We start from the raw sequence: 24,575 nt of genomic DNA on the forward strand, positions 1-24,575 counted from the left end.
GAGTCAGAACTATTTAATACTATGGCCAAGGTGCACTTAAGTAATAGGGTCCAAGAGTACCCCCCCTCCCGTCTCTCGCTTTGAAACTTTCAGGTATTTTTTGATGAACTCACAATCACCCCTGTATGAAGTATAGTGGGGGGGGGGGTGCACCAAAAGAAGTTCCTGCCCTGTATCCCAAAAAGTCTTAGTCGGGACTTGCCTGTACTGCTTAAATATGTCCTGATCTTGATTCTTATTAAGAAGACCCAATTGAAGGTCTTAGTTCAGAAATAATGGTATTTCTAATGTGGAAAAGACATATGAAAAAGGGTTAAACATATGTACTGCTGTGGGAAGCTAAAGCACAGTACATGAAATTTTTTCTTTCTTTTTTTTTTTCATTTTTATCATTTATTATACTCTAGCTTTATTGTGCAAGCTTGCTTATTTGATTCCCACTGAAAATAAAGCATGAAAAACAGGTCAAACTCCAACATTTCTCTATTGTTAATATGGAATATAAACCTTGTTTCTTCAAATACCTCAAAACTTCATTTTTGTAGATACTGTGTTTAACCTTCCCACTGCTCTGGACGTGTAATAACTATTTTCTATAAATATATCAATAAAACAGAATAAGGGGAGGGGGTCACCAAATGCACATTTCTTGATCATTTTTGTGTAAGTTTCTTTACTTTATTTTGAAATAATTGCTTATTGAAATTTACAACACAGTATTGCAAAAAATTTTCATATGATCATCCATGTTACTAAGAGGGGAGGGGGGGAGATAAATCATATTTAACATCAAAACAATATATAAATTTGAAAAAAATCTAACTTTAGTGATATAATTACACAAAAAATTATAAAAGTACATAACAAAAGGAAACTATCAAAACCTTTGATGCTTAATATTTTACTGAGGCTTTAAAAGCAAAACTAACCCGTCTTAACACCACTTTGTTGATAGATTCAACCCATTTCCTCATACTTTTGCCTTTCACTTTTTCCAGAAAAGTACGGAGAGCAGAAAGTAGACTTGGATCTCGCTCAAAATCATAGAAGTGGTGGTCTACCCAATGCCGTAGAACATTCAAAACTCTAAAAGATGATTCAATATATAATATTAGCATTTTTTTAGATATCAGTATATATGAAAAAGAAGGCAATTAGTAAATATTTTGAATGTTGAGATTAGTTGTGAAGCAAAAAGATGTTTTCAAAACTAATCGTCAAATAAATCAAGAAGCAATATTTTGAATTTGTTGTGTAGCGCTTGCTCATTGCTCGATGCGCTCATACTATTGAGAAGAGATAAAATGAAAGGACTTTCTTACATGAACCAAAGACCCCAAGTCACATGATTAAATTTTAAAGCAAAGCGTTGGAAGAAATCGGTTTCTTTCACTAGTTATACACAAAATGTGTCAACCATTCACCGTTGTTGAGTCTTCGTGATTTGGAGTCGTAGCCTCAGCTTTTGCTAAGCCAATGATTGGACTTGCTCCCTTCATTCATATTCCTGCTCTACAACTCATACTCAAATCCAGACACGTCATTACAGATTCAGTGCTAGACATCATCTATTCTTTCTTAGTTACTTTTTTTTCCTTTAAACCAGGGGTGCAGAAAATGTTTTTACTGCCAACATTTCCCCCAATCTATATGAAAATTTCACAACATGCTTTATGTTTCAGATAAAAATTCATTCATTAATATAGCTATAGATAATTTTGAAAAAAAGAAAATGAACAGTTGCATCTTTAAAACTTAATAGAATGAACTGGTGACTAGTAAGAACTAGGTATCTAAAAAGTAAATTAAGTAAATACATACATAAGTTTTAATTAAAATCTCCTATCTAATATTTATTATTAAATGTTAATTATTATCCAACAAATAGTTAATGAAAATATAAAGAGTGGTGAAGCGAAAGAAAATGCATTCAAAAGACACTTTCGAAAAAAATCAGAAAATTAAAAAAAAAAAAAAATCGAATCTGCAAAATTCCCTAGATGTTCAAATTTCCCCCAATCCTAGATCGCCGCATCGGACATATTCTGCACCCGTGCTTTAAAACTTGTACACACTCTTAAAATAAATTTGAATCAGCAACTTTTTAAAAAGTAATATAAATTTCAAATCAAATCTATTAATGAGAATTTTTTTCTAAAAAGGGGTATGTGTTAAAATAATATTTATTTGTATGTGTATTATTTTAAATAATACATATATGAAGTAAGATTTAAGATTTTCAAAAATAGAGATTTCTTATTTTTAACTGACACATTATTTTCTCTGATTATCTTTCCCTGGTTTGTACTCTACTTAAAGCTGTAAGCCTCTAGTGATTCATAGGGACACTTTGTGTGTGGACAAATATAAGGGTACAAGGTGGCCAGTCATTTAGGCTACAACTAAAGCAAATATTATCAAATACAATTTCAGTTCACATTTTCTCAAAAATGCATACAATTTCAGACTTTAAAAAAAAATATGCCTTTCTTTAAATGTATTAATTTTGAGTTAATTTTAGGGATAAAAGAGTTGAGGGGGGGGGGATAATTTTACAAACAAATTACAAATTCCAGAAAATAAAGACACATCATTCTTTTTAGGGTATAATAAATATTTATATAATCTTATATCAAAGAGACTATGAAGCTAGTAACGTTTCATACATTTTGTTAAAAAGAATTAAAATAAAAGCCAGTTATGAATGCAATAAATAGAGATTGAACTTAATGTACTAATCTAAAGTTCTAAAAACTAAAAGGTTCAAATCACAATCCACAAACAATTTTGCAATTATATTCTTACATGAAAGATAAAAACTACATTTTTCTGTTGCAACGCTAATGAAAAACAAATCTAAGATAAAATCAAAATTCAAATAAAAGAAATTACCTAAACTGAACTGGCTGGCAATACTCTTTACGAAAACGCTTCAGGTCTTCACGATATGAGTTTTTGTAATTTTCAATTTCAATTCCACACAAGGAACCATCCAAAAGGGCAGGAGGAGGAGGTGGTTCAGTTATTTCAAACGTAAGAATGAGTTAAGAATGCTTAACATGAATAGATAATGTAATGCATGCATATAGTATCACTAAACTTCAGTTAAATTTTCATTAAAAAAACAAATCATATTTAATACATAATAAAATAAAAGTATAGATAGCTTTTAACTTAAAGCATAAGTAGCAGTAGTTATCACAATTTAGATTATCAGATTATTTAAAGTACATTTTAAAAACAAAATAAAATTAATAAAAATACAAGATAAAAAAAAAGTTGAAAGCTGAACTAAATACCATTTTGAATAATATATTAGGTGAATTATAAATGGAACACAAGCATTAGTGGAAGCATTTAATATTTACAGCAATTTGCAAATCAGAGCTTCTTTAAGTTACTGACTTTTTTATATTTTTACAAAGCTCAATAATGAGAACTACAGTAAATCATAATGAATACGTCTTTTTACATTTATACGTTTTTTCCTGATTCATTCCTATTCCTTTTAATGCAAAAGTACATTGTTTAAGCATCACAAAAAAAAAAAAAAAGTTACACTACTTTTCCCTTAATGAAGCTTCAAAATGTTCTGCTTCGTGCAAAATTAATTTTGCACAAAATTACAGATTCCAGCGAAAAAATGTTCAGGAGTTACAAGGAACCAACAGTTAAAAATAGAATTACACAGGTGAACAAAATAATGTTTTTTTTTGGGTGCCTAGAGATTGAGAACTGATTTTGGAAGTGTTTGGGGCTCTAAAATGAATATGAAATTATTTTTTCTCTAGCAGCTCTACTTTTCCATATAAGTACTGCTGTTTTACTCAAAATGGGCAGGTATAACTCCATTTTGCACACTTCTAAAGCAAGTATAGACTTCTGAAGCCTATACTTGCTTAAAGCATATTTTCTTTATAGCCAGTTTGCAGTCCAGTTACTTTGAGGAAAATTCACTACATGGAGTACATATCTAGCAAGTTTAGTAACAATACTTCAACGAATTAATGTTAATTCTCAAGTTCTTGTTTTGCATACATTTGCTTCTAGTGATCTGTGACAAGTTGAATTTTGTATATAATATTTTCAGAATCCGATTAAAATAGGGGATGACTCTGAACGAACATTGTTTGGGGTTCTTGTGCAGTCAAACCTTATAAACATTAACGGAGAAACATAAATGGTTGTTTCAGGGGTTTTGAGGTGTTAAACCACTCATTCAAAACATTTGTTGTGAGACACAGTATCTTACATTTGTAAAAAAAAGGTATATCTTTACTAAAAATAAAGCTGAAAGTTTGTCTGGATCTCTCTGATGCGCATAGCGCCTAGACAGTTCTGCAGATTTTCATGAAATTTGGCACAAAGTTAGTTTGTAGAATGGGCGTGTGCACTTTAAAGTGATTTTTTCGAAAATTTGATTTTGTTCTTTTTCTATTCCAATTTTAAGAAAACTTTACCGAGCAAATTATCACAATGTGGAACAGTTAAATTAAGAAATTATCATAACGTGGAACTGTAACATTATCGAGCAAATGAACATTACAAATTGATGAGAAATTCGTAATCTATTATTTGTAAATATACAGGCGAACTGAATGACCTTTTAATTTTCAATTACGGGCAAAGCCGTGTGGGTACCGCTAGTATATATATAAAGAAGAGTGCCTGAATGTTCTTTATTTTTCTTAAATAGTTGACTACCACAATTTTAGTCTTTTTGGGACCTTTAAAAATCGGGGGGAACATGGCCAAGTGCCTAATTGATCTTTTTGTAAATTGAATTATGATTATTTGTATAATGCAATGGGAATAAAATTTCCATGTTTTGTTTTGTGTTTGATCTACGGTTGTAACTTAAACAATAGTCAAGTATATTTCAATGTTATATCTTAGAAATTCGAGCTCCTGGGCAAAAACTCTTGTCATCTATGGACTCAGGGCACCAATTTCATACGAAATCAGTTCCAAACACCCGGGCACCAAAATGACTATTCCCTGTGTTATCGGAGTTAAATTTGTAAAACTAAAAGTAACATTGCATTTACATACCGTTTCACTCAATCTCTTGAGCAAAGCATAAACGATGCTTTACTGTATATGGTAAAAGCTAAAAATATAGGCAAAAGGAGAAAACTTCTTTTAGCATCACTTCTCTCTAGCCCTAATTTTTAGAAGAAATGAAATATTTTTGCAAAATTCTGTACTTCTTAAAATTTTATTTAGCTTATATCCTTTAGTTTATTGGCTTTTAAAAGGTGTGTGGTTATGAGTTACAGAAGATTTTAACACACACACACACAAAAAAAAAAAAAAAAAAAGTTTATTTCTTTAAAAATGAAACCAGTAATTAAAGCCCTAAAATAAATTAGAAAGGTAAATTTAGTGTCATTATTTTGTAGCACACAACCATATTTGCTCAAAAAGCAATGGTAGCTTTACATAACAGTATTTTCAAAAGGATATCTTTCAATCAATAGGTCAAGTAAATCTGATGGCTGGCAGAAAGACCGATATGTTGTTAAAAAAGTACGCACAAACATAGGATCAGCATACATGTGATAAGTCAGTCTTTCAACAAGTTTCAATAGTGTTGCTCCTTTTATGATTGGAACACCATTATTAGATTTATTTTCTTCAAAAATAATGTTTGTTTCAGAATCTTCCACAGCAAACCTGCAACAAAAAAGGAAGCCAGTTAACCTCAAATACAATTTTTGTCATAACAATGAATTCTCATACCTCAAAACCAGAAATTTTAATATTAAATTCAGAAAATTTTTAATTTCAATTTTGTCCTTTTAAGCATTTTTTTTTTCATATTTCTCTTTTTCTTTCATTAGACGTCATGCAATTTTTGGCAAAGCATGTGCTCAACATTGGTATATTTCCTAAAAATAGTTGTTTTTTTTTCATACTTGATGGAAATGGTGTTTGAAGGTCAATTGATTAATTAGCTTCACTTTTAAAAATCAAACAAGCAAAAATCAGGACAATACAAGTTAGATGGCTGCCTCAGACTTCGAGATAAGCAGAATGAACTTCGAATTAGCGAAAAGAAAATCAATTATACAACCTTTACAGCAATTTGGGACCATCCAAAAACTTTTGACATAAGCAGAAAATCAAATAAATCAAAAGTGAATCAAAATTATTACCTATATTCATCATCAGCTGGCAGTCTAAGAGGATGCTTTTTTTCTTCATCTAATAATATGCTATCTAAAGTTCTTTCCAGCATGCTGTAAACAGACATTAAAAATTAAATGAATTTATATTTAAAAAAAAAGATATGGGTATGATGTAAAAAAACTCAAAGTTTCTGATACAAATGCACTTTTGTGGGAATACTAGCTTTTACACACAGCTTTGCTCATGTTGATGTAGATTTTTTCAATTGATTCAGGTTAATGGTCAAACAGGCAGAGGTCAAATAGTTACTAAAAATTGGTTTGTCCCCAGTTTCACCCACATTTCTAACTTCTTACCCCCCTTTAATATATCAAAAGGTTCAATTAAAACTGAAAACGTTGGGGGGGGGGGGGTAGTAAATGAAATGTCAGTGAAACTGGGGAGACACCCAAAAAATCACACAATATAAATTAGGAAAACGTATAGGAGTAGTAAAGAAGTTAGTACGGGTAATTCTAAAAATTTCAATTCGAGTGAGGTCAACAATTCTTAAATCAAGTCGAATATTTCCCTTATTATCCTGATCCCCATCAAATGGCATCCAGCGCTACGCTGGCTATGTAAACTATTGCATAGCTTCTTGCCGAAGAAAAAAATAAAGCTCAAGCGAAGCATGTCCCTCCTGAATAAATAAAGAGAAATACGACTAAAATTGTAAAGGCAATCGTCCCAAAATAGGGTAAACAGTCACTACAAATCCTGATTCTAATAATATCCCTTTAGAGGGAGAACATCAAATCTTTAAAATCCCCATAGAAGGAAATCAACTGTTTTTAAATAACGTCAATGGTCCTGTTTAAAATACCAAAAAGTTCAGAGTAAAAATACCATTAAATCAGAGCAAGCACAACCTTTTTTTTTTTTTGTTTATATTTCAATGGGACAATAGTACAAAAAACTTCATATTTCAGAAAAAGAAACATTCCTTAAAGTCTATCAGAATGGTGATATCAGCATCTGAAAATCTCGGTCATGATTAATTCCAAAAGTCTTCATCAGTAAAAGGTCAGATAGCATAAAAAACAAATTAAAGAAAAGAACAATATTCTACATTGTCACCAATAAAATAAGGACATTAATTCCAAAAATTCCTAATTAGGATCATCAATCCTTAAAATTCCATACACAAAAAAGAAAAATGGAAATTAAACGTTTCAAAAAATTCAAAATAATTCACCAATGCACTAAAGTAGTCGCCTGACAAGACTGAAAGATTAAAAAAAATGTTTTACTAATTTGGAAGATTAATTTTAACTTCAATACCTTATAGTACAGGGTGGCGACAGGAACTGGAAAAAAAAGTTCCAGACTTTTCCCTGTTAAGTTCACTAAATTTCTCTGATTTACGTTATCAATGATAATGGTTTCCTTTCTTTGCCCTACTTGAAAAGCATTGCATATTAAATAAAATGCAGTGTTTAAAACGGTTTAAGCTGTTAATTAAAAATATATTTTGAAAAAATGCTCCTTTTTTGGTAAAAATAGTATATTAAACTATTGCCAGAGAAATTGAAGGAAATCTAAAACAAATATTTTATTTCCAGGAACCAGTTAACATAAGAATTCTAAGAAATTATTAAAACCACTCTTAAAGACATATCTAATCATGATAAAACAGAAAAATTTTAATGGCAATAATCTTGAACTGAATTTTTCAAACAGTGTAATTGTTGCTGGAAGAATAACAAGCAATAGTTTAAGCATAGAAATAATGTGGTTTTACTTACGTAAATATAGCTACCGTGTGCAGGTAAACGGAAGTATCTGCAGAAATTAGTTTTCGAGATATTTGAAGAAATGTGTGGTAAATTCAGTACTAACAATAGGAAAATGTTAGAATTAGCCGTTTTTTTCGCACCTCTTTTCCAGCGGGAACCAAAGAAGCAAGTGTGTACCGTAAAGATAATGTGCACATAACAAAATGCAAAAAAATAAAAATGTGCAGTTACTGCCCTTTACCTACACACGGCAGAACATACATATTTATGTAAAACAAATTGAAATCTTTCAACAACCAACCATATTGAGCAATACTCTAATCAAGAACTTAGGTTTTAATGAATAAATACTGCATTTTAACTATTAAAAAACAATAAAAATATTTGCATATGTACACAATTTAATTTCAATTGATTTCATTTGTTGTCGAAAAAAATCTTAGATTACTTTAGTAGCAAACAGCATTGAAATGCAAAAACAATTGAGGCAGTGAGAAGCAAAGGGATGCAAGTGGACTATTTTAAGTTTCGAGTAACACACGGTTAAAGATCAGATCCTAGGTAGGCTTTGATTGAAATTTTTGTCTAAATCATGTTGTACAGCAGCACCTACTAGGGCTACTAGTACAATCTCTTGCCCCAAGACAGAGGAGAGGTTCACCTACCATTTGTGCTGGTAATCTCCAAATTTTTAATTTTGCTACTTGCGTCCCTTTGCTTCTCACTACCTCAATTGTTAATTTCAATAATTTAAAAAACAAGATTTTTCTTGAAATCGTGATAACAGTATGCTAATTATTTCAAGACAATGAGTATAGGCAAGGGAGCAAAGTCATTAATGACTGCTTCCTCTTTGCCTGTAGGGTTGTTTATTTTATGTAGCAAGGAATGCATGGAAGGAAAATTCAAGCTAGGTAAAATAAACAACTTTACAGATGCAGAAGCAATCTTAGGAAACTCATCCTAAGATTGAATTATTTGACCTTGAGGAAAGGATGCACAAATATGCAGCACTGTATACTCGCACCTCAATAATTTTACTTTTTAAAACAAATAATTGGCGGAAAATTCGTAGGGAATCAAAGTACAGTAGAGTCTTGAAAATCCAAGTCCCCAAAGTCCGAGGTTTCGCTTAATTCGGGGGTACTTGGTTGATAATTTTAGGATACAATTTTTACAGACAAAAAATATTTTAATCTGAAAATCGAAACATTTTGCTATGTAGCACTTTCTTAACAACATACAATAAGGTAATAACATGATATTGAAAAGCCTATGTCAATAACAGTTGCCAAGAAATATTCATTGACTGTTAGAGATGAAATAAGAGATGCCTTGGAGAAAGTAAAAAGTTAGTTGATACAAAAAATAACTTGAAATTAAAACAGTTTTGCCTCAAAGATCGAACAAACATCTCTTTTAGAACATCCGATTGCAATTAAGATGGGAAGTACAAAACTTGGCGCTGTACGATTCGTATATACGAAAGTTTCTCCTCCTATGACTGACGTTTTTGTATTATGTGAGGCACATACGCACGCTCACACATAGACACAAGCGCAAAACTCATCAAAATTTATTCAAGGACGATCAAAGGCCATTTTTTAGTTGCCTGCAAATTTACACGCAAACACGTGCAGACATCAAGAAAAATAAGCAATCAGAACTCGTTTAGAGTCAATTGAAATATAGATTTATCTTGAAATTTGAGGGATAAACTTTTCGAGGAGACAATATTTCCTTTTCATAGGGTAAGAAGTAAACAGTGCATGTCCTTATGTAGTCCAAACAATTTTTTGGATAATCTGAGTTTTCAGTAATCCGAGGCGGCGCTAGCCCTAATTACCTCAGATTTTCAAGACTACTGCACTTCATTTTGAAAGGGGAAAATTTTTTCTTTTCTTCATTTGATCAATTTTCCCTGAATTTTTGGTAATTTTTCAAAATTTCCTGATATTTCCCTGAGTGATAACGTTCTCTGACTTTTCCCTGATCTGTTCCTGTAGTATTTAATGATTTTTTTTACCAAAATTTATTTGGCAGAATTTTCTACATTTTAATGCAACTTTTGTTATGGCTGCAGCGCCAAGAATTTTGAACACTTGCAGGGGTCGATCCAGGTTTTATTTTTTGGGTCCTCATTTTGTGAAAAGGCAAAATATTTTTGTGAAATTTCGTTATTTTTGTGAAAAAGCAAAATATTTTTGTGAATTTTCTTTATTTTTGTAAAAAAGACCTTCTCGTGATTTTTTTCTTGGAAAAGATTACATTAAAGCATTTTTAGCTGTCGTATCGTTATAGAAAAGCCCTAGACAGATTTCAGGGGTGATTGCAAGTTCTTGAAGAATACCTGAAAGCTGTCAAGAGAAAATGCGCTGGGGGAGGGGGGAAGTAAGACCCTTAACATTTTATTCGTAATTTGACACATATATTACATTTATTGCTTTTTACAAATATACATATGCAAGGCACACTTTCTTAAGGTGAAAGTCTCACAACAGATTTCCTGTTTGCCCCTCTCAAATACTTTAAGAGCAATGAAAATTGCACATGCTGCTGAACGTAATGATAACTCCTAATAAATACAAAATGAACAGACTCAAAGATATCACATATTTCTTAACACAGAAGTGAAATACTCATTAAAGATTCCATGCATGTGTTTGAAAAACTTAAAAGTAATTAAAACCCAAAATAATACTGCACCAGCATTCAGCGTTTAATTTTTTGACTTTTGACGTTCTTGCAGAGTAGGTATTTTGTTTAAAACTTTGCAATTTAATGATGTTAATAAATATATAAGAAATTTTATTTGTTTGCCTCTTAACAAGGTACAGTAAACATCAAAAATGCGAAAAATTCGTTTACCATGGCGGATGTAAGGAAATCAAGATCTTCAAAAGAAATAAAAATATAAAAACAGCATGTAAAATAATTTTATTTTAAGTTAAGTTATTTTAGAATTGGATTTTGAAACTCAACACAAATTAATACTAAATATATATTGCGTAATCAAAGTAAAATTTAGGATTTTCCTGAAAACAAGCTACCAATCACAAGTGTCCCTCTCCCGTCCCCCCTCTGACGCTCTGAAGCAAAAACACCCCACGCAGCAAGCAAAAAGATAAGATGGGGGAAGGTGGAAGAGGCTCCCGCGTAGATGCGTACACATTTGCGGTTAAAAAATATTGTGAAAAGGCTGCCTTCTTATAAATTTTTGTGAAGGGGCTGCTTTTACGACGCGGAATTTTGTGAATGGGGCCGCTTTTGCGATGGGGAATTTTGTGAATGGGGCCGCTTCTGCGACGCGGAATTTTGTGAATGGGGCCGCTTTTGCCATGCGGAATTTTGTGAAGGGGCCGCAAAGCGGCCCCAATTTGGCGCTGGATCGACCCCTGACTTGTCACGACCATGCTATTGTAAGACTTTTCATCAAATAAGTTCTAAAAATGTCATTTTATTTCATTTCATTTTTGCCATTGAAAGCAGCGTTAAAATGTAATGTAACAAATCAAAATCCATTATTTATTGCAAAAGGACCACATTACCATACATTAGCCAAAGAATTGCCAAGTTTATGAAACTGCGTAAAATATTTTATTTATTTAATTCATAAGATATGATTTTTAATTCGGTATGGGCGAGAAATAAATCTTTCTCCAAGGGTAATTGAGAAAAGGGGGCAGACATGATTTAATGGCTTTCTTTATTAAGTTATCAACCAGATTATCAGGGTTCGTACTCAAATTCAGAAATAAAATGGAGGAGTTTAGAAAGAGTATATTGAGCTTTTGAAGGAGTACTAATGGGCTGTCCTTGATTGATGTTACACTTTTTTACAACATTCTTCCCCCTTTCTTACAAAGTGTCACACTTCACGTCACTCATCCCTTTTTCACATGCCATATTTTTTATAAACATATTGTTATACTAACTGTCTCATGTCACTTTTTGTCACCCATTCTCTTTGCCTTGTCACAATTTCATGAACCTCTCTCCCCCTCAAGGCATGACATCACTTGTGGAGGACCCTTTTTGCAATATTATAACTGCGATTTACAAAAACAATTGTTTTTTTTAACACAATCACTTAATATAGTTCATCTACTTATGTATTTTTAAATATTTAAATGACTAGGGGGCTCTGTCCCCTGCTCGCTGACACTCACCAACACCCGAAGATTGCTTCGCAATCTTATTTGATAAGCAAAGATTTAAATCGCCAATTAAAAAGAAACAGATTAAAAACGCATTACGATCCCATCCCATAATCCCCATTTGATCAAAAAACACCCCTTCCCTGGATTTCAAAATAACTTGTACCAACTGGTTGAGTCGTAAGGGCTAAGATGCTCATGAACATTGAAAAACTGCAGTTTTGTATGTTTAAAAAGTTGCTTTCATATTCGTGGTCTCTAGTATTTTCCTCTTTAGCTCGGGGCTTGAATTAAGTTGAACCTAAGATTTTCTGTTAAAATCGAAACCCTTAAAGTTTGAATAAGAAAGAAGAAACATGCGAATCGAAAGACGCAACTATGGCAACGCCAAATAAAACATCAATAATTTTAATGAAGATGAGATTACTCAAACTTGATTTTTAACAGCTTGTAACTTTTTTTCATTTGGAGATACAAGCTTAGTTTTTCAAACAAAGGTCGATTTAGATCTGGAGTAAAAAAAGTCGCTGTTTTCAGTCATGTCGAAAAGAAAACTGTGGGGCAATTCCTTCACTTTTTACTGATAGATTTAATGAAGAAAGTAGTGCCTAATCCTTAGCTAAGCCTAAAAAAGTTCGAGCTAAAAACGCAATTAAATCACATCCTATTTAAGTTAGAGCATTGAAACAAAATTCTACCCTTTCCAACGATATATATAATATTAATATGTGCAAGTAATTTTTCACCCCTTTAATAGGCAATAATAGGTAATTTACGCAAAATTTGAGCTTAAAAAATTAATTACAAAAAAAAATTACTTCAAATTAAAAAAAAAATAAAACCCCATGTGCACATCCCCGGGGCTCGAAGTAATTTTGTACAAAATTTCAAGGCTGTAGGCGCTATGGGGTCTCCTGGACGCACGTCCGCCACAGACTTCCTTCCAGAATTTCTTTGAAACCTTACTTTTATATACTATAAAAAGATAATAAGCCAAACTGACTTTTGCTGCTTAGAGCGTGGTGGAGGGAAAAGCAATAATCATAAAACTTGAAAAAATAGCTAAGCACCATTTAAGCGTGTTTTACTTCACTTATGAAATGTCTTAGTCATCTAATGATACTCTCAACTTCAACTTTTATGCCTTCTTTGAAAAATTTGTAAATCACATCGTGATGAAAAAAATATACGAAATTACTTCATTAAAATCGCTCTTATACGTTCGCCCTTGTGACAAAGTTAAGTTGTCCATCGAAATATTTTAAGTTACTGTCATAGAAAAAGATTATGTAGTTCTGAACTAAAAAAAGAGGAGTTTTGAAGGAGTTGAAACCAAATAAGGAGTTTGAAGGGCTCTTCAAAAAAATTTCCTAAATGAAGGAGTATTGGAGGAGTTTTGAAGGAGCGTACGAACCCTGATTATTGTGCATTTTATCGAAAGTTTTAAGCTTGCCCTCTTGCAACTTTTAAAATCCATCGAAAGTTTTAAAAAATCTCTCCCAAACAGTTTTTTTTTTCTGAAAGTTTGTGAATGTATTGGGTCATTCCATAGAAATGTCAACCTCAACCTCAGAATTTTTTTTCCACAAAGCCTTAATTGTGACCTATCATTTCATTCAGCATACATTCTAATATAAAAATCCAATAACAGTTTGCAAAAATTTCATTCAGTGTTTTTCTTCTGGCTCAAAACGTGCGAGGTTGTAGAAAAGGCTTAGGATGTGCAAAAAACATGCGTCTACGTTTTCTTGTGTAATGTAAAAATCTTTGCAAATTTTTAAAAAAACTATGTTTATTCTAAATGAATAGATGTTGGCCCAATAAAATTGACTGTTCTTTTTGCATGCATTATAAGATAAGTCTTTTAATTAGTTTGGTTATTTCACTGAAAATATTTACGTTACGTTAGTCACGAAAATGTACTATTTTCTGCTTAAAAACTAAACCAGATGATTGATCCAAACAGCACTTTTTATTTTCTTACATCTGTGTCATATCTACTTAAAAAGTGCAAAATATTCATTTTAGTATCAGTAGATGTAAAATAATTAGTGTGACTAACGTAACATTTGAGCTGTGACTAACGTAACATTTGAGCTGTGACTAACGTAACGGTTTGCATGTGACTAACGTAACATTTTAAAAATGACTGCTAATATTTAAAATTTATTTAATTTAATGTAAATTTTCATGTACAATTTTGAACATGTAGGCATTCTATATTGATTAAAAAAATAAAGGGTGAAAAATAACAGTAATATTACAATGTAGACCTTCTGTTTACTTAGAAAAATACAGTCGAGCCTCCATATATCGAACTTCCACATATCGAAATTTTCTATGTATCGAAATCCCAGCAAATTTCAATGTTCGTTACATAGAAAAATTGTTTCTATATATCGAAAAAATCTCTATATATCGAAATACTTTTCGAGACATACGTAGATTTTTTTTTCCACTTTAGACTGTTTAACTCATGAAAAATGAAGGTTAGGGAAGAAAATTATGTTCACTAAAGATTACTAAGAAACTCATAAGAAATCTGGGTTTGAGGGGTGTGTAGATAGGTCGTTGTTCTGGTCTGGAGTTCTTAAATTCCCTCAAGTTTATTTCAAATCTTAGAAGTGACCACTAATACTGTAAAATCAGTTTCAAATTATCCTTTTTGTCTGTTGATTATCAATCCTAGTCTTTTTAGCTTCAGTAAAAATCATTCAAAGTTAAGTAGATTGATTTTTTTACTTTTCTCCCGATTACATTGTCAAAACCAAAATCCAGTCATGTTGCGAATCAAGTTGAACTGCCGAAGAATGAAGATGCATGAAGGCACAAAAATTTAATTTCTGTTAATTTTTCAGTAATTAACTTTCGTTTAATCTGATGCTCGTATAAATTAGAAATTAGGTTTCATGCTCGAAAATTAGCTTTAATTTAAATGTTTTAGGAGATTTTTATGATAAAATAAGATCGTTTCTATATATCGAAATTTCTATATATCGAATTTTTTTCCGGCAATTTGCTACTTCGATATATGGAGGTCCGACTGTACTTTTTTTAATGGTCTTTATGAAGATACTTCCAATTTAAAGAATTATTAAAAAAGAAAAAAGTGAGTAAAGTAAAATGAATACTCTGCTGAATGTGTATTCAACACAAGAATCCAAGCTTAAGAATTAAGATAATAGAAATACAGTCTTAACAAAGAAAAACGTCTCTTTTTTTAGAAAATACATCTCCACTTATTATTAAAATGAAGTAACGGTTGCTCGTTGGAAAACATTTGAAGATGTTATATGATACAGTGACAATAAGCGCTGCTGTCATATATTACAGAAAATGCAAGAATGATCATTTAGAAATTCAAACATTTGCGGTGATATCTGGAAATAAAATGCATTCTGATAAAACGTTCGAATATTTTTTTTCAATATTACATTTTAATTCAAAAGGATGCACAACACTATTCGTTCGATGAATCAGTAAACCTTAAAAAATAATATGCCATTGAAAAGTATTACGGAGTTTCTTATACCGATAACTAGTATATCAGCAGAATACTAGAATTCAGTGAAACTAGTTGCAAAAAGTTAATTTTTTAAAAGAGAGATATTTAGGATTTAATTAGACCAAGAATGATGTTATTTAGTTTGTAAAAGCAGTTTTTTTATTTGTTTTTTTTTTCGCACATTCAAATTGAGTTAATTGAACTGAATCCTTCCATTCAATTTCTTACACTAATATAGAAAAAAAGTAAATAAAAAACCATAATACAACACAAAAAGGTTTCTAAAAAGTGTAAAAGTAATATAAGAGCTAGAAATTAATTATAAAAAGTTTTTTTATATGCATTCATTGCTTGTTATTTGATGGTTACGTTAGTCACAATACGTTAGTCACACACAGTTTTTCGGAAAAGAACCATTTAGGGCCAAAAAAGATTCATCTGTAACAAATCTGAAGTACGATTTTAAAAATAGATTGTTTACCTCTTACAAATATATCGGCCAACTTTAAATGTCTGTGTAAGTTTCAGAAAAAATTAACTCGTAACATAAGCATTGTTTCTCAGGGTTGCAAAAATGTTACGTTAGTCACAATGCCTTTTTTGGTGAAAAAACACCTGCTAGCGTTTATTTTGCTTCAAATTCTTGGTAGAAAAAAAAATAGTCATCTTGTAAATTTTAGATCTGCATATTAAACCAAAACACATTTATTTTTACTCCCGGTGGAAGTAAAAGGAGTTTGAAAATCAGCTGCGAATGTTACGTTAGTCACTATGGAATGACCCTATTTCAATATTGAGACTTTAGTTGGCGAATGCAATGATTATTTTTGATGCATTGATGATTGGTGTCAAAACATTTGGGGACAAATGGAAACATTTCTAAGAGTATTTGAAATCTTCCTGCCAAAATTCAGGGTTGGCTGAGTAATACATAAGGGCCTATAAGTAAAAGGTGTTGATAGATATACATGTATGTTTTTTGAAGTAAAAAGCCGTTTGTACCAGACCCATGAATTTGTTTTCAGCAAAATGTATCACTTTGGCGACAAAATGACTGTCTTAGCAAAAACGCTTTGCAATATAACTCTTAAGAAGTCAAGAAAAGCCATGTTTTATAACGTGAAACTATTACTTCCTGCCCTGGCAAAAACACATCGCAATATAAGTGCCGACACTCGTAAATACTGAAAACAGACAAATGAAGTTGAATGTATATTTACAGATGAGAATATGTACAAATACTTGGTTATAATATGTATGTCTAAAAGAGAAATATCAGAACTCATTTTACAACTCTCTTATATAACGATTCAAATCATAACTACCAGCTTCTTACACTCAAAAATCTTAAGAACTCAAAATAAGCACAACGTCAGACAGTAGCAGCGTCGCCCAGCTTTGCACGGTCTACCTCGAAAATAAAAGTTATGTCAACAATCACTTTTGAACAAAAAAAAAATCTAAAATTTTGGGGCAGATTCCGGAAAAATAACCAAAAAGGGAGCATTTTAAATCCCCTGATCACAGGAAAAGCTTTAAAACTAAACCGATAACTTGATTTGTTCATATTTGAGAAAAAAATGGCAACAGTTCTTTCTTCTCAATGATTTTCTTCATGCTACAAATTTCAATAAAAGCATTGTTACGTTTAGTTGAGATGAAGCACTGAATAATAATTTGAATGGAGGAAAGCCTTTGAAACATAGGAATTTTATGTCGAAATCTAAGCTTCATAATTAATAGTTTTTAATTGATATCTTTGCTAATTTTTATCGGAAGATTATGTTAAATAGCCAAACATGAAGACAGGGAAATTATGAATCCATCGATACCTGGTTCCATGGTCAGTTTACTGGCATTTGGGAGAAATAACACGGACAAATATATACATACATACAAAGATACATATGCTCAGTTTTTAATTATATAAGATTTAAATATAGAGAATTTTTATTCCTCGTCTGAAGTTTTAAGCACAAGTTTTCATAAAATTCGATTTTTCAGATATATCAAATTTAGATCAGCAGCATCTATATTTCAAACTATCTCAATTTGTCTCATAAAATTGAAGCTGAGAAAGGTTTTACAGCATCATTATAACTCAGAAAAATCAAGCTCTAAGTAATAATGAAACTAAATTACAAATTTTTAATCAAAAATTATCAAGCCGACACAGTTAAAACAAAATAAATTACTTTAACACTTGAAAAACATAACCTAAAAAATTAATTTTAAATTTACAATTTAAAAATTAGTTTATTGTAAATGTATTCAGCATACCTTCTTGTATTCAGCATGATTAAATTAGCCATCCAATTACTTTTTTCCTCAGCAGTTTTGGCAAACAAGATAATGTGTAACTGGTCTCTTGGCGCGATTTCAAAAGCATTTTTTAACTCTGAAAAACACAAAAGAAACTAGAAAGTGAGAAACAATAGTAAAATATGAAACAGTAAATAATCATTAAAATATGCAGCATTTAAAATGATATATCATATGTAGTTCTCTAAGAATTTTAGATCCTAGAGGCAAAGAGAAATTAATTTAGACATTGTGTACTGCACTTTCAAGCTTGAAAAAACTTTTCCAAGCCAAAAAAAAAAAAAAAAAAAACCCCATCAAATAATGAAACATTTTTTACATTATATTCTTTCTGCTGTTTTGTTACATTATTTAAGGCATTTGTACTCACCTTCACTATCATCTTTATCAATTATTTCAATTTTTCGAAGATAATATTTTTCTTTAAGGCGATATTCTGCTACAGGGCCAGTAACACTGGAGCGTTTGTTGTTTGGCTTACAAAGAATCATCAAGCCATCAAAGAGAAAAACTTGTCTTTCAGTCAGTCTACGACCACCAGATCCTACTTTTCCTAAAATGCCATCTGAAAAAAGAGAAAAGAATTCTACAAAAACTGCATATTATTTAGAATGATAGGATAACAAATAGGTATGACCAGTGGAATTAAGTATATATATATATATATATATATATATATATATATATATAAAGGAACACCAACACATGACTTTGTTGCAGTTAGGTTTCTAGATCAACCATGATTGCAATTTGAACTACACTGAGAATGAATACCCAACAAATTACAATGACAGCATGCACTCTTTATATTTACAACATTAAATTATCTCCTTCAATCTTTGGATTGACACATTTCTAATTTTCAAATTGCTTTTTAGTAAATAGAAAACTATGGGGGTGTGGGGGGGGATCTTTTGGTTTTTGACAAAATAAATTGTTGATTTTTTTGTAAAACTAGTATTCACTAAGCTGTTTTTGCAGCTTTGATCTAAAATTGGAAATGTGTATTATAAGTATTTTAAATAGTTGTTATTATTCTATTATTCTATTTTAAGATTTTTATTTGTTCTTCAAATTTTCTTCTATAATGGATTCGTCATGCACTGGTAGATATTAAAAGCAGACTTTTGATAACTTAAAGGAAATTGTATAGATGCACTGACATTAAAGTTTTGTTTCAAGAAGCCCAAAACCTCCCAAGTATGTTTATAAAAGCAATCTATTTCCCAATAAGGTCAAGAATACTACAAGTTAGGAGGGTGTTTTAAAGAATTTTAACTTCATGAAATTGTAATGGGTAAATTCTGTGAATTTTAATGAATTGTATGCATTTTAATTGTTGCATATAGGTGATCTGATTATTTTAACTTTTAAAATTTAACATACATTGATAAGACAGCTGAATTGACATTATTTAACAGAAAATATTATGTACATCATATTTGCATATAGTTTTAGCAGTACAGTGACATCTATTAGCAAACTTTCTAACTAGTTCCTTTTTTTTTATAAACTTCAACTGCATAACCTACATATTTTAGCTTTGAAATTTGACCCTTGACACAGTTCTTAAAATATTAACAAGGTTGGCTGTTCTGGACACAGATGCTACAGCAAGGCAAGCTTAAATTATTGTGCCTCTTCCTACATCTGAGAGGTTGAACATTATTACGCTTTGGTAGAAACACTATTTTCTCATACAACTCTTCCACTGCCAAATGCTTAACTGGTACCTTCCCTTTGACCGGCACTAGTTGGCACACTTGTGACAATTAGCGGCCATTTGTTGGACGGCCAAAGGACGACTTATTTTTAAATGGATTGCAAAATTTTATGCGATTCCTTAAAGGCAAGATAATGAACTTCTGTGCAATTTGAGTGAATAATTCCATGAAAAAGAAATTCACGATTTTGCTTGTGCCCCTTGTGTTGAACCTATTCATAATGTGCTAGCTTTTGTTACGTTTTTCACGTAATTTATACAATGCCAATTTACGTAGCAGAAGAAAACAGTTATATTTTTAAGGATGAAACTAGAGTATTTTTCTCTCTTGAGACACAATACAAATTATTAACTATTCATATAAACATGAAAAAAAAATCTATATCAAAATTTATAGTTAACTAGAACGAAATTTCATTTATGGTACTAGAATTTTGATGCTCCCATATGCTATAAAAATTAACAGTATCTTTATCGGCAATATAATACTTTGAAAAATATACAGCACTAATTTAAAATGGGAAACATTTTACATGCATAATAAATGAAAATTTAAAACTTACCCATCACAAAATCATTACAACATTGTCCTATGTCTTTTCCTTCCCATCCATCTATACTCCTTTGTAACTCATTCATTTTCTGAATAGATGCTTGTCGATTAGTCCTGTAATACATCCTAGAAAACGCTTCCCTGAAATAATGAGATTCTTATAAGTGAAGAGCTAAACACATGTACAAGCTAAGTGATTTTCAAACAAATGGATTTTTTTGAGTGGCCAAACATTATCTCCTCTGATAAAAGCAACTTGAAGAAACTGAGGTGATGGGGGCATGGGCAGTGGTGTTCCCATAGGGTATACTCCATATACGCCGTATACTCTCAAACATTATTTAGACATATAGCCCATACCCTAAAGTCTCAAAATGTTTCATATTATAGCATAGTATGTATATGATGGCATACACATATTGTGCTTAACTGATTACTGGGAGTATACCCTCAGAAAATTTGATGGGAACATCACTGGGCATGGGTGTAGTGAGAAAGGAATGATTTGGGAAATAACACTAAAACACTAAATTACGCTTGTACTCGGCCAAGAGCAAGTATCTGTTTTGCGAAATTCTCTCCCTAGCTTTTTCATTTACAATTTTCAGCATTACATTTTGAGCAAATATTTCAATTTTTTGAGTGAACCTTTTCTGAAGAGTGCCATCATATTTACGGCAATTTATAATCTATTGACTAAATGGTCGTAATCAAGATAACCAATGGAGATTGCTGTATTTCAGCTTGTTTTGAGTTAAAATCAGGCTCAACATTTTAGAAACAAGTAAAGTGCTTGAAATGAATAAATAACTTTGTGCAACAAAGTAACAGTAGTAAACAATAGAAACAAAGCACAATCAATGTGTTAATATATGCCTTAATTTCTCTCTCTCTCTCTCTCTCTCTATGCTGTTTCTTGAGTTAGTCAAACGTTTTTAGCAGAAAAATTAGCCTTTTAAATGTTTTAACATCTGCACTATGAGATAGTGATTTTTCTATTACTTTGGTAATTCCGACTAACTATTTATGCTAATAACATAGTAAAACCATGAGCACCTCGCATAACCAATGATTTGAAGAACAAACAAAAGAGAATAAAGTGTCCCTCTTAGCGAGCAACATTTTGAACAATAAACTTCATGGAAGAAGCTGTGACTAGATGGTTTTGTCAAAAGCAATATCAAAGGTTTTAAAAAGTATCTTCTGAGCCTGTAATTGACTAAAACACCTGTCCAAGATTCAGAGCGATCAATATAATTATAATGTATTCTAACAAGAATTTCTGGACAAGAATTCATCCGAAGTGCAGGAAGAAACTGACCCAGCAGAACAGCAATAGATAAGCTGAAAGCAATAGAACTGTTGAAACCATGGGAAATTTCTACTTCATACATAAACAAACATCAAATATATAAGACTTTAGCTACATGTGTTGTGAATTCATTTAAAAATCAGGCCATAGTGCTAACTTGAGAAAATCTCAATGTGTAAAAGATGTATGTTGTTTTGACAACAAACACATAAATCAAGTCATAAATTTTACTAACAGCAGCAAGGGGAATGCTGTTCTTAGCGAACTTGAATGTTCAATTTTCAAAAAAAAAAAAAAAAAAAAACTTTTAGTGTACTATTTGTTTATTATTTCAACAAATTTTTTGGAATACCAGAAAATACATCACTTTATAAGATGATGGCTATCATACTAAAAATGATTACTTCTACAAATTGGTACCAGTGTAAAACAATAGATTACCCTTGCTTCCTTTTGGGCAGTATGTTAGCACACAATCTCTCCAACTCTGCTTTTAATGGTTGAAAAACACCTTCCGCTTGTTCTAAACTTTCACGATCTTCTGCTGATGGTGTTAGCTTTTTTAGCACCTTAAAAAAATAAAGGAACATATAAATAATATTAATTAAAGAAACTACTGAAAGTTTGGCGTTACATTTACAACTGCTATTCTCTGACAAAACAACATACCTTTAAGCAATCAAAGTATTGGAAACAATGAAATACAGGTCCTAACAGTAATTTTGGAAGAACATATTTTACTGCTTGTGTGAAACCATGGCCAGCACTCTGAAATAGTCAATTATAAAATTAAAACAAAAATATGCACTACATTCATACTCATCATTCAACGGATAGGAAAAAACAGCGATATGCATTGAATAGAGTATATGCTCTTGCCCTCCACTCCCCTTACCCTCTAGAAATCAATCAGATTATGAGAATTAGTATAGTATACAATTAAAATTGTTATAAGACATGGTTCATTAGGTGAGAAAAAAAATTTGGAAGTTTTTTTCAACTGAAATTTGTATTGTGTAAATGAAACAAAAACATGATGGCTTAAAAAATTCAAATCTTCCCATTGCATAAAAGTCATTGGTTGAAAACAAAGTAATTTTAATATGCACCATAACAAAGTTGTAACTTTGGATTTTGAACTTTCTGGACCTCAAATTCACTGGAGATAAAAATGTGTAATCCAACATCACATTTATTAGAACAAATGAAAAATTACATAACATAATTGTTGATGTGCCAGTTGTCTTATTAAGCAAAATTATAAACAAATTATTTTCTTTACTTTCTTTTCTTATGAACACATCTTGACAATTCCAGGAAAAAATACAAAAGCATTCAAATACTGATTTATTATTATTATTGATATATATTTTTTTTCACAATAACATATTTTAAAGTTTTCAAGAATTATTACTACAGGTGATGACAGAATTTTGGAATTCTGAAAAAGTAAATACATAAAAATACATAAAAAAAATAACACTAAATATTACAAAAAATTAACTTTCTATTAAACAATATCATATAAGTCATATTTCACAAATTTTCACTATTTTAGGACTAAACCTGTATAAAAGCAAATCAAGCTTTAGAGAGTTCTTCATCAAACTTACACCTTTCATTATGAAATCCATAAACAAAATCATGAATTCTTTCTTACTTTTATAGATTGTTCCACAAACATATAGATTTTTTTAATGTTAAAACATTTTTTGTTGGAACTTTTACTCACTTGCAGGGAATGACGAACATTTGGCAACTGAAGTAATGACATTAATTTTTCTCTACTTTCAGGCATCAATATATCATGAGCATATTTGTCATAGACATCAAATTCTTGATACTGAAAAAAAAAAAAAAAAAACATACGCACATAACATTCAGAATATGAAAATAATTATGGTTCAACATAACTTATTCTTCAGTTTTAAAAAACACTAATAGCAAATAAGTAAAACAGTTAGATGTGAGAAAAATATACTATACTTTAATTATAAATTAATATAATTAAAATAACAGCAATATTACCTCAAAGTTATCACGTTGGTAAAAGGCAGTTCATGACGTTTTTACAGGATTTGGTATGGACTAATTCAACATTTCAAGACAGCTTTTTAAAATTTTAATTTTTTATGTTGACTCTGAGCACAGGTATTACAGAAAAGGACAAATTAATGCCACATTTAATTTTTTTATTATTTTTTTTTATATCAATTGTGCTGTATTGACATTTTGAATAGGGGTTTAAAATGAAGTTTCTTAAAAAAGTATTTTTATAAGAACATGCCTGTTACTCAGATTTTTCAATCATTGGCTTGACAAAGTTTATTTTTTGCAGTTGAATAACTCAAAGGTAGAAGCAAAAATAATTTTTTGTTACACAGATTAATAGTGTAATAGAAACTTTTTTCACAATAAAAGTGCATAAATATATAGAACATACCTCTGCAAGTTCTTCATAACAAGCTCCAATAGAGGGATTTCTATTTTCTTCAGCCATTTCAAGGGCATCTTCAAAAGTACCCAATAAAGTGACAGAAAAATCATAAATTTCCAAAATATTGCTAAATATGGCATCCAAATCCTATAAAAGAAATTTAAATTTTAATACATTTTCTCTTGTAACCAGTGGTATAGTTTAGGGAGAAAGCATCTATCTACCTTTTGAATTTTATACTAGCGTCCCACCACTCCCCAAAAGTTAAAAAAAAGCTTCACCCCCCCACTTATTGATTTCATTATCTTATGCTCATATCTGCATGCCATTTCAAATTTTTTTTTTCTTCCAGGATTACTCAACTACTTGTAACATTATACAAAATATCTCTTTTGTGTGACTTAAACTTAATGACAATTTTTCAATCAAAATGATAAAGCACAAGCTAACTTGAAGTACTAAAAGTTTTATAAAAACAAATTAAACAGAGCAAAATTTAGATTACGAGTTATTCAATATAATAAAATGGATTATGATAAAGGTTCTCAAAGTTTTTCAAGAACAGTCTTGAAAGATTGACGTTCCTTTTAATTTGAGGTTCTTTATTTATATTTTGAGTTAAATATTTAGTGGCTAAATAAATTATTTTTATTAAA

At 30.8% G+C, this 24,575-nt stretch overlaps 1 protein-coding gene across 1 annotated transcript in view; it reads right to left on the reverse strand.

The window, feature by feature from the left end:
- LOC129222840 (son of sevenless homolog 2-like) overlaps positions 1–24,575 on the reverse strand; it is an 83,628-nt gene that overhangs the window by 27,654 nt on the left and 31,399 nt on the right. Inside the window, exons 9-19 of the mRNA XM_054857391.1 lie at positions 23,926–24,066; positions 23,215–23,325; positions 22,152–22,250; positions 21,924–22,051; positions 20,181–20,311; positions 18,265–18,459; positions 17,853–17,970; positions 6,159–6,242; positions 5,467–5,676; positions 2,893–3,033; positions 930–1,086 (exon numbers count right to left, since the gene is read on the reverse strand). Coding sequence (XP_054713366.1) covers positions 930–1,086; positions 2,893–3,033; positions 5,467–5,676; positions 6,159–6,242; positions 17,853–17,970; positions 18,265–18,459; positions 20,181–20,311; positions 21,924–22,051; positions 22,152–22,250; positions 23,215–23,325; positions 23,926–24,066 — 1,515 coding nt within the window. The remainder of the gene's footprint in view (positions 1–929; positions 1,087–2,892; positions 3,034–5,466; positions 5,677–6,158; positions 6,243–17,852; positions 17,971–18,264; positions 18,460–20,180; positions 20,312–21,923; positions 22,052–22,151; positions 22,251–23,214; positions 23,326–23,925; positions 24,067–24,575) is intronic.

This window comes from Uloborus diversus, chromosome 5 (assembly GCF_026930045.1).
Source record: "Uloborus diversus isolate 005 chromosome 5, Udiv.v.3.1, whole genome shotgun sequence".
NCBI lineage: Eukaryota > Metazoa > Arthropoda > Arachnida > Araneae > Uloboridae > Uloborus > Uloborus diversus.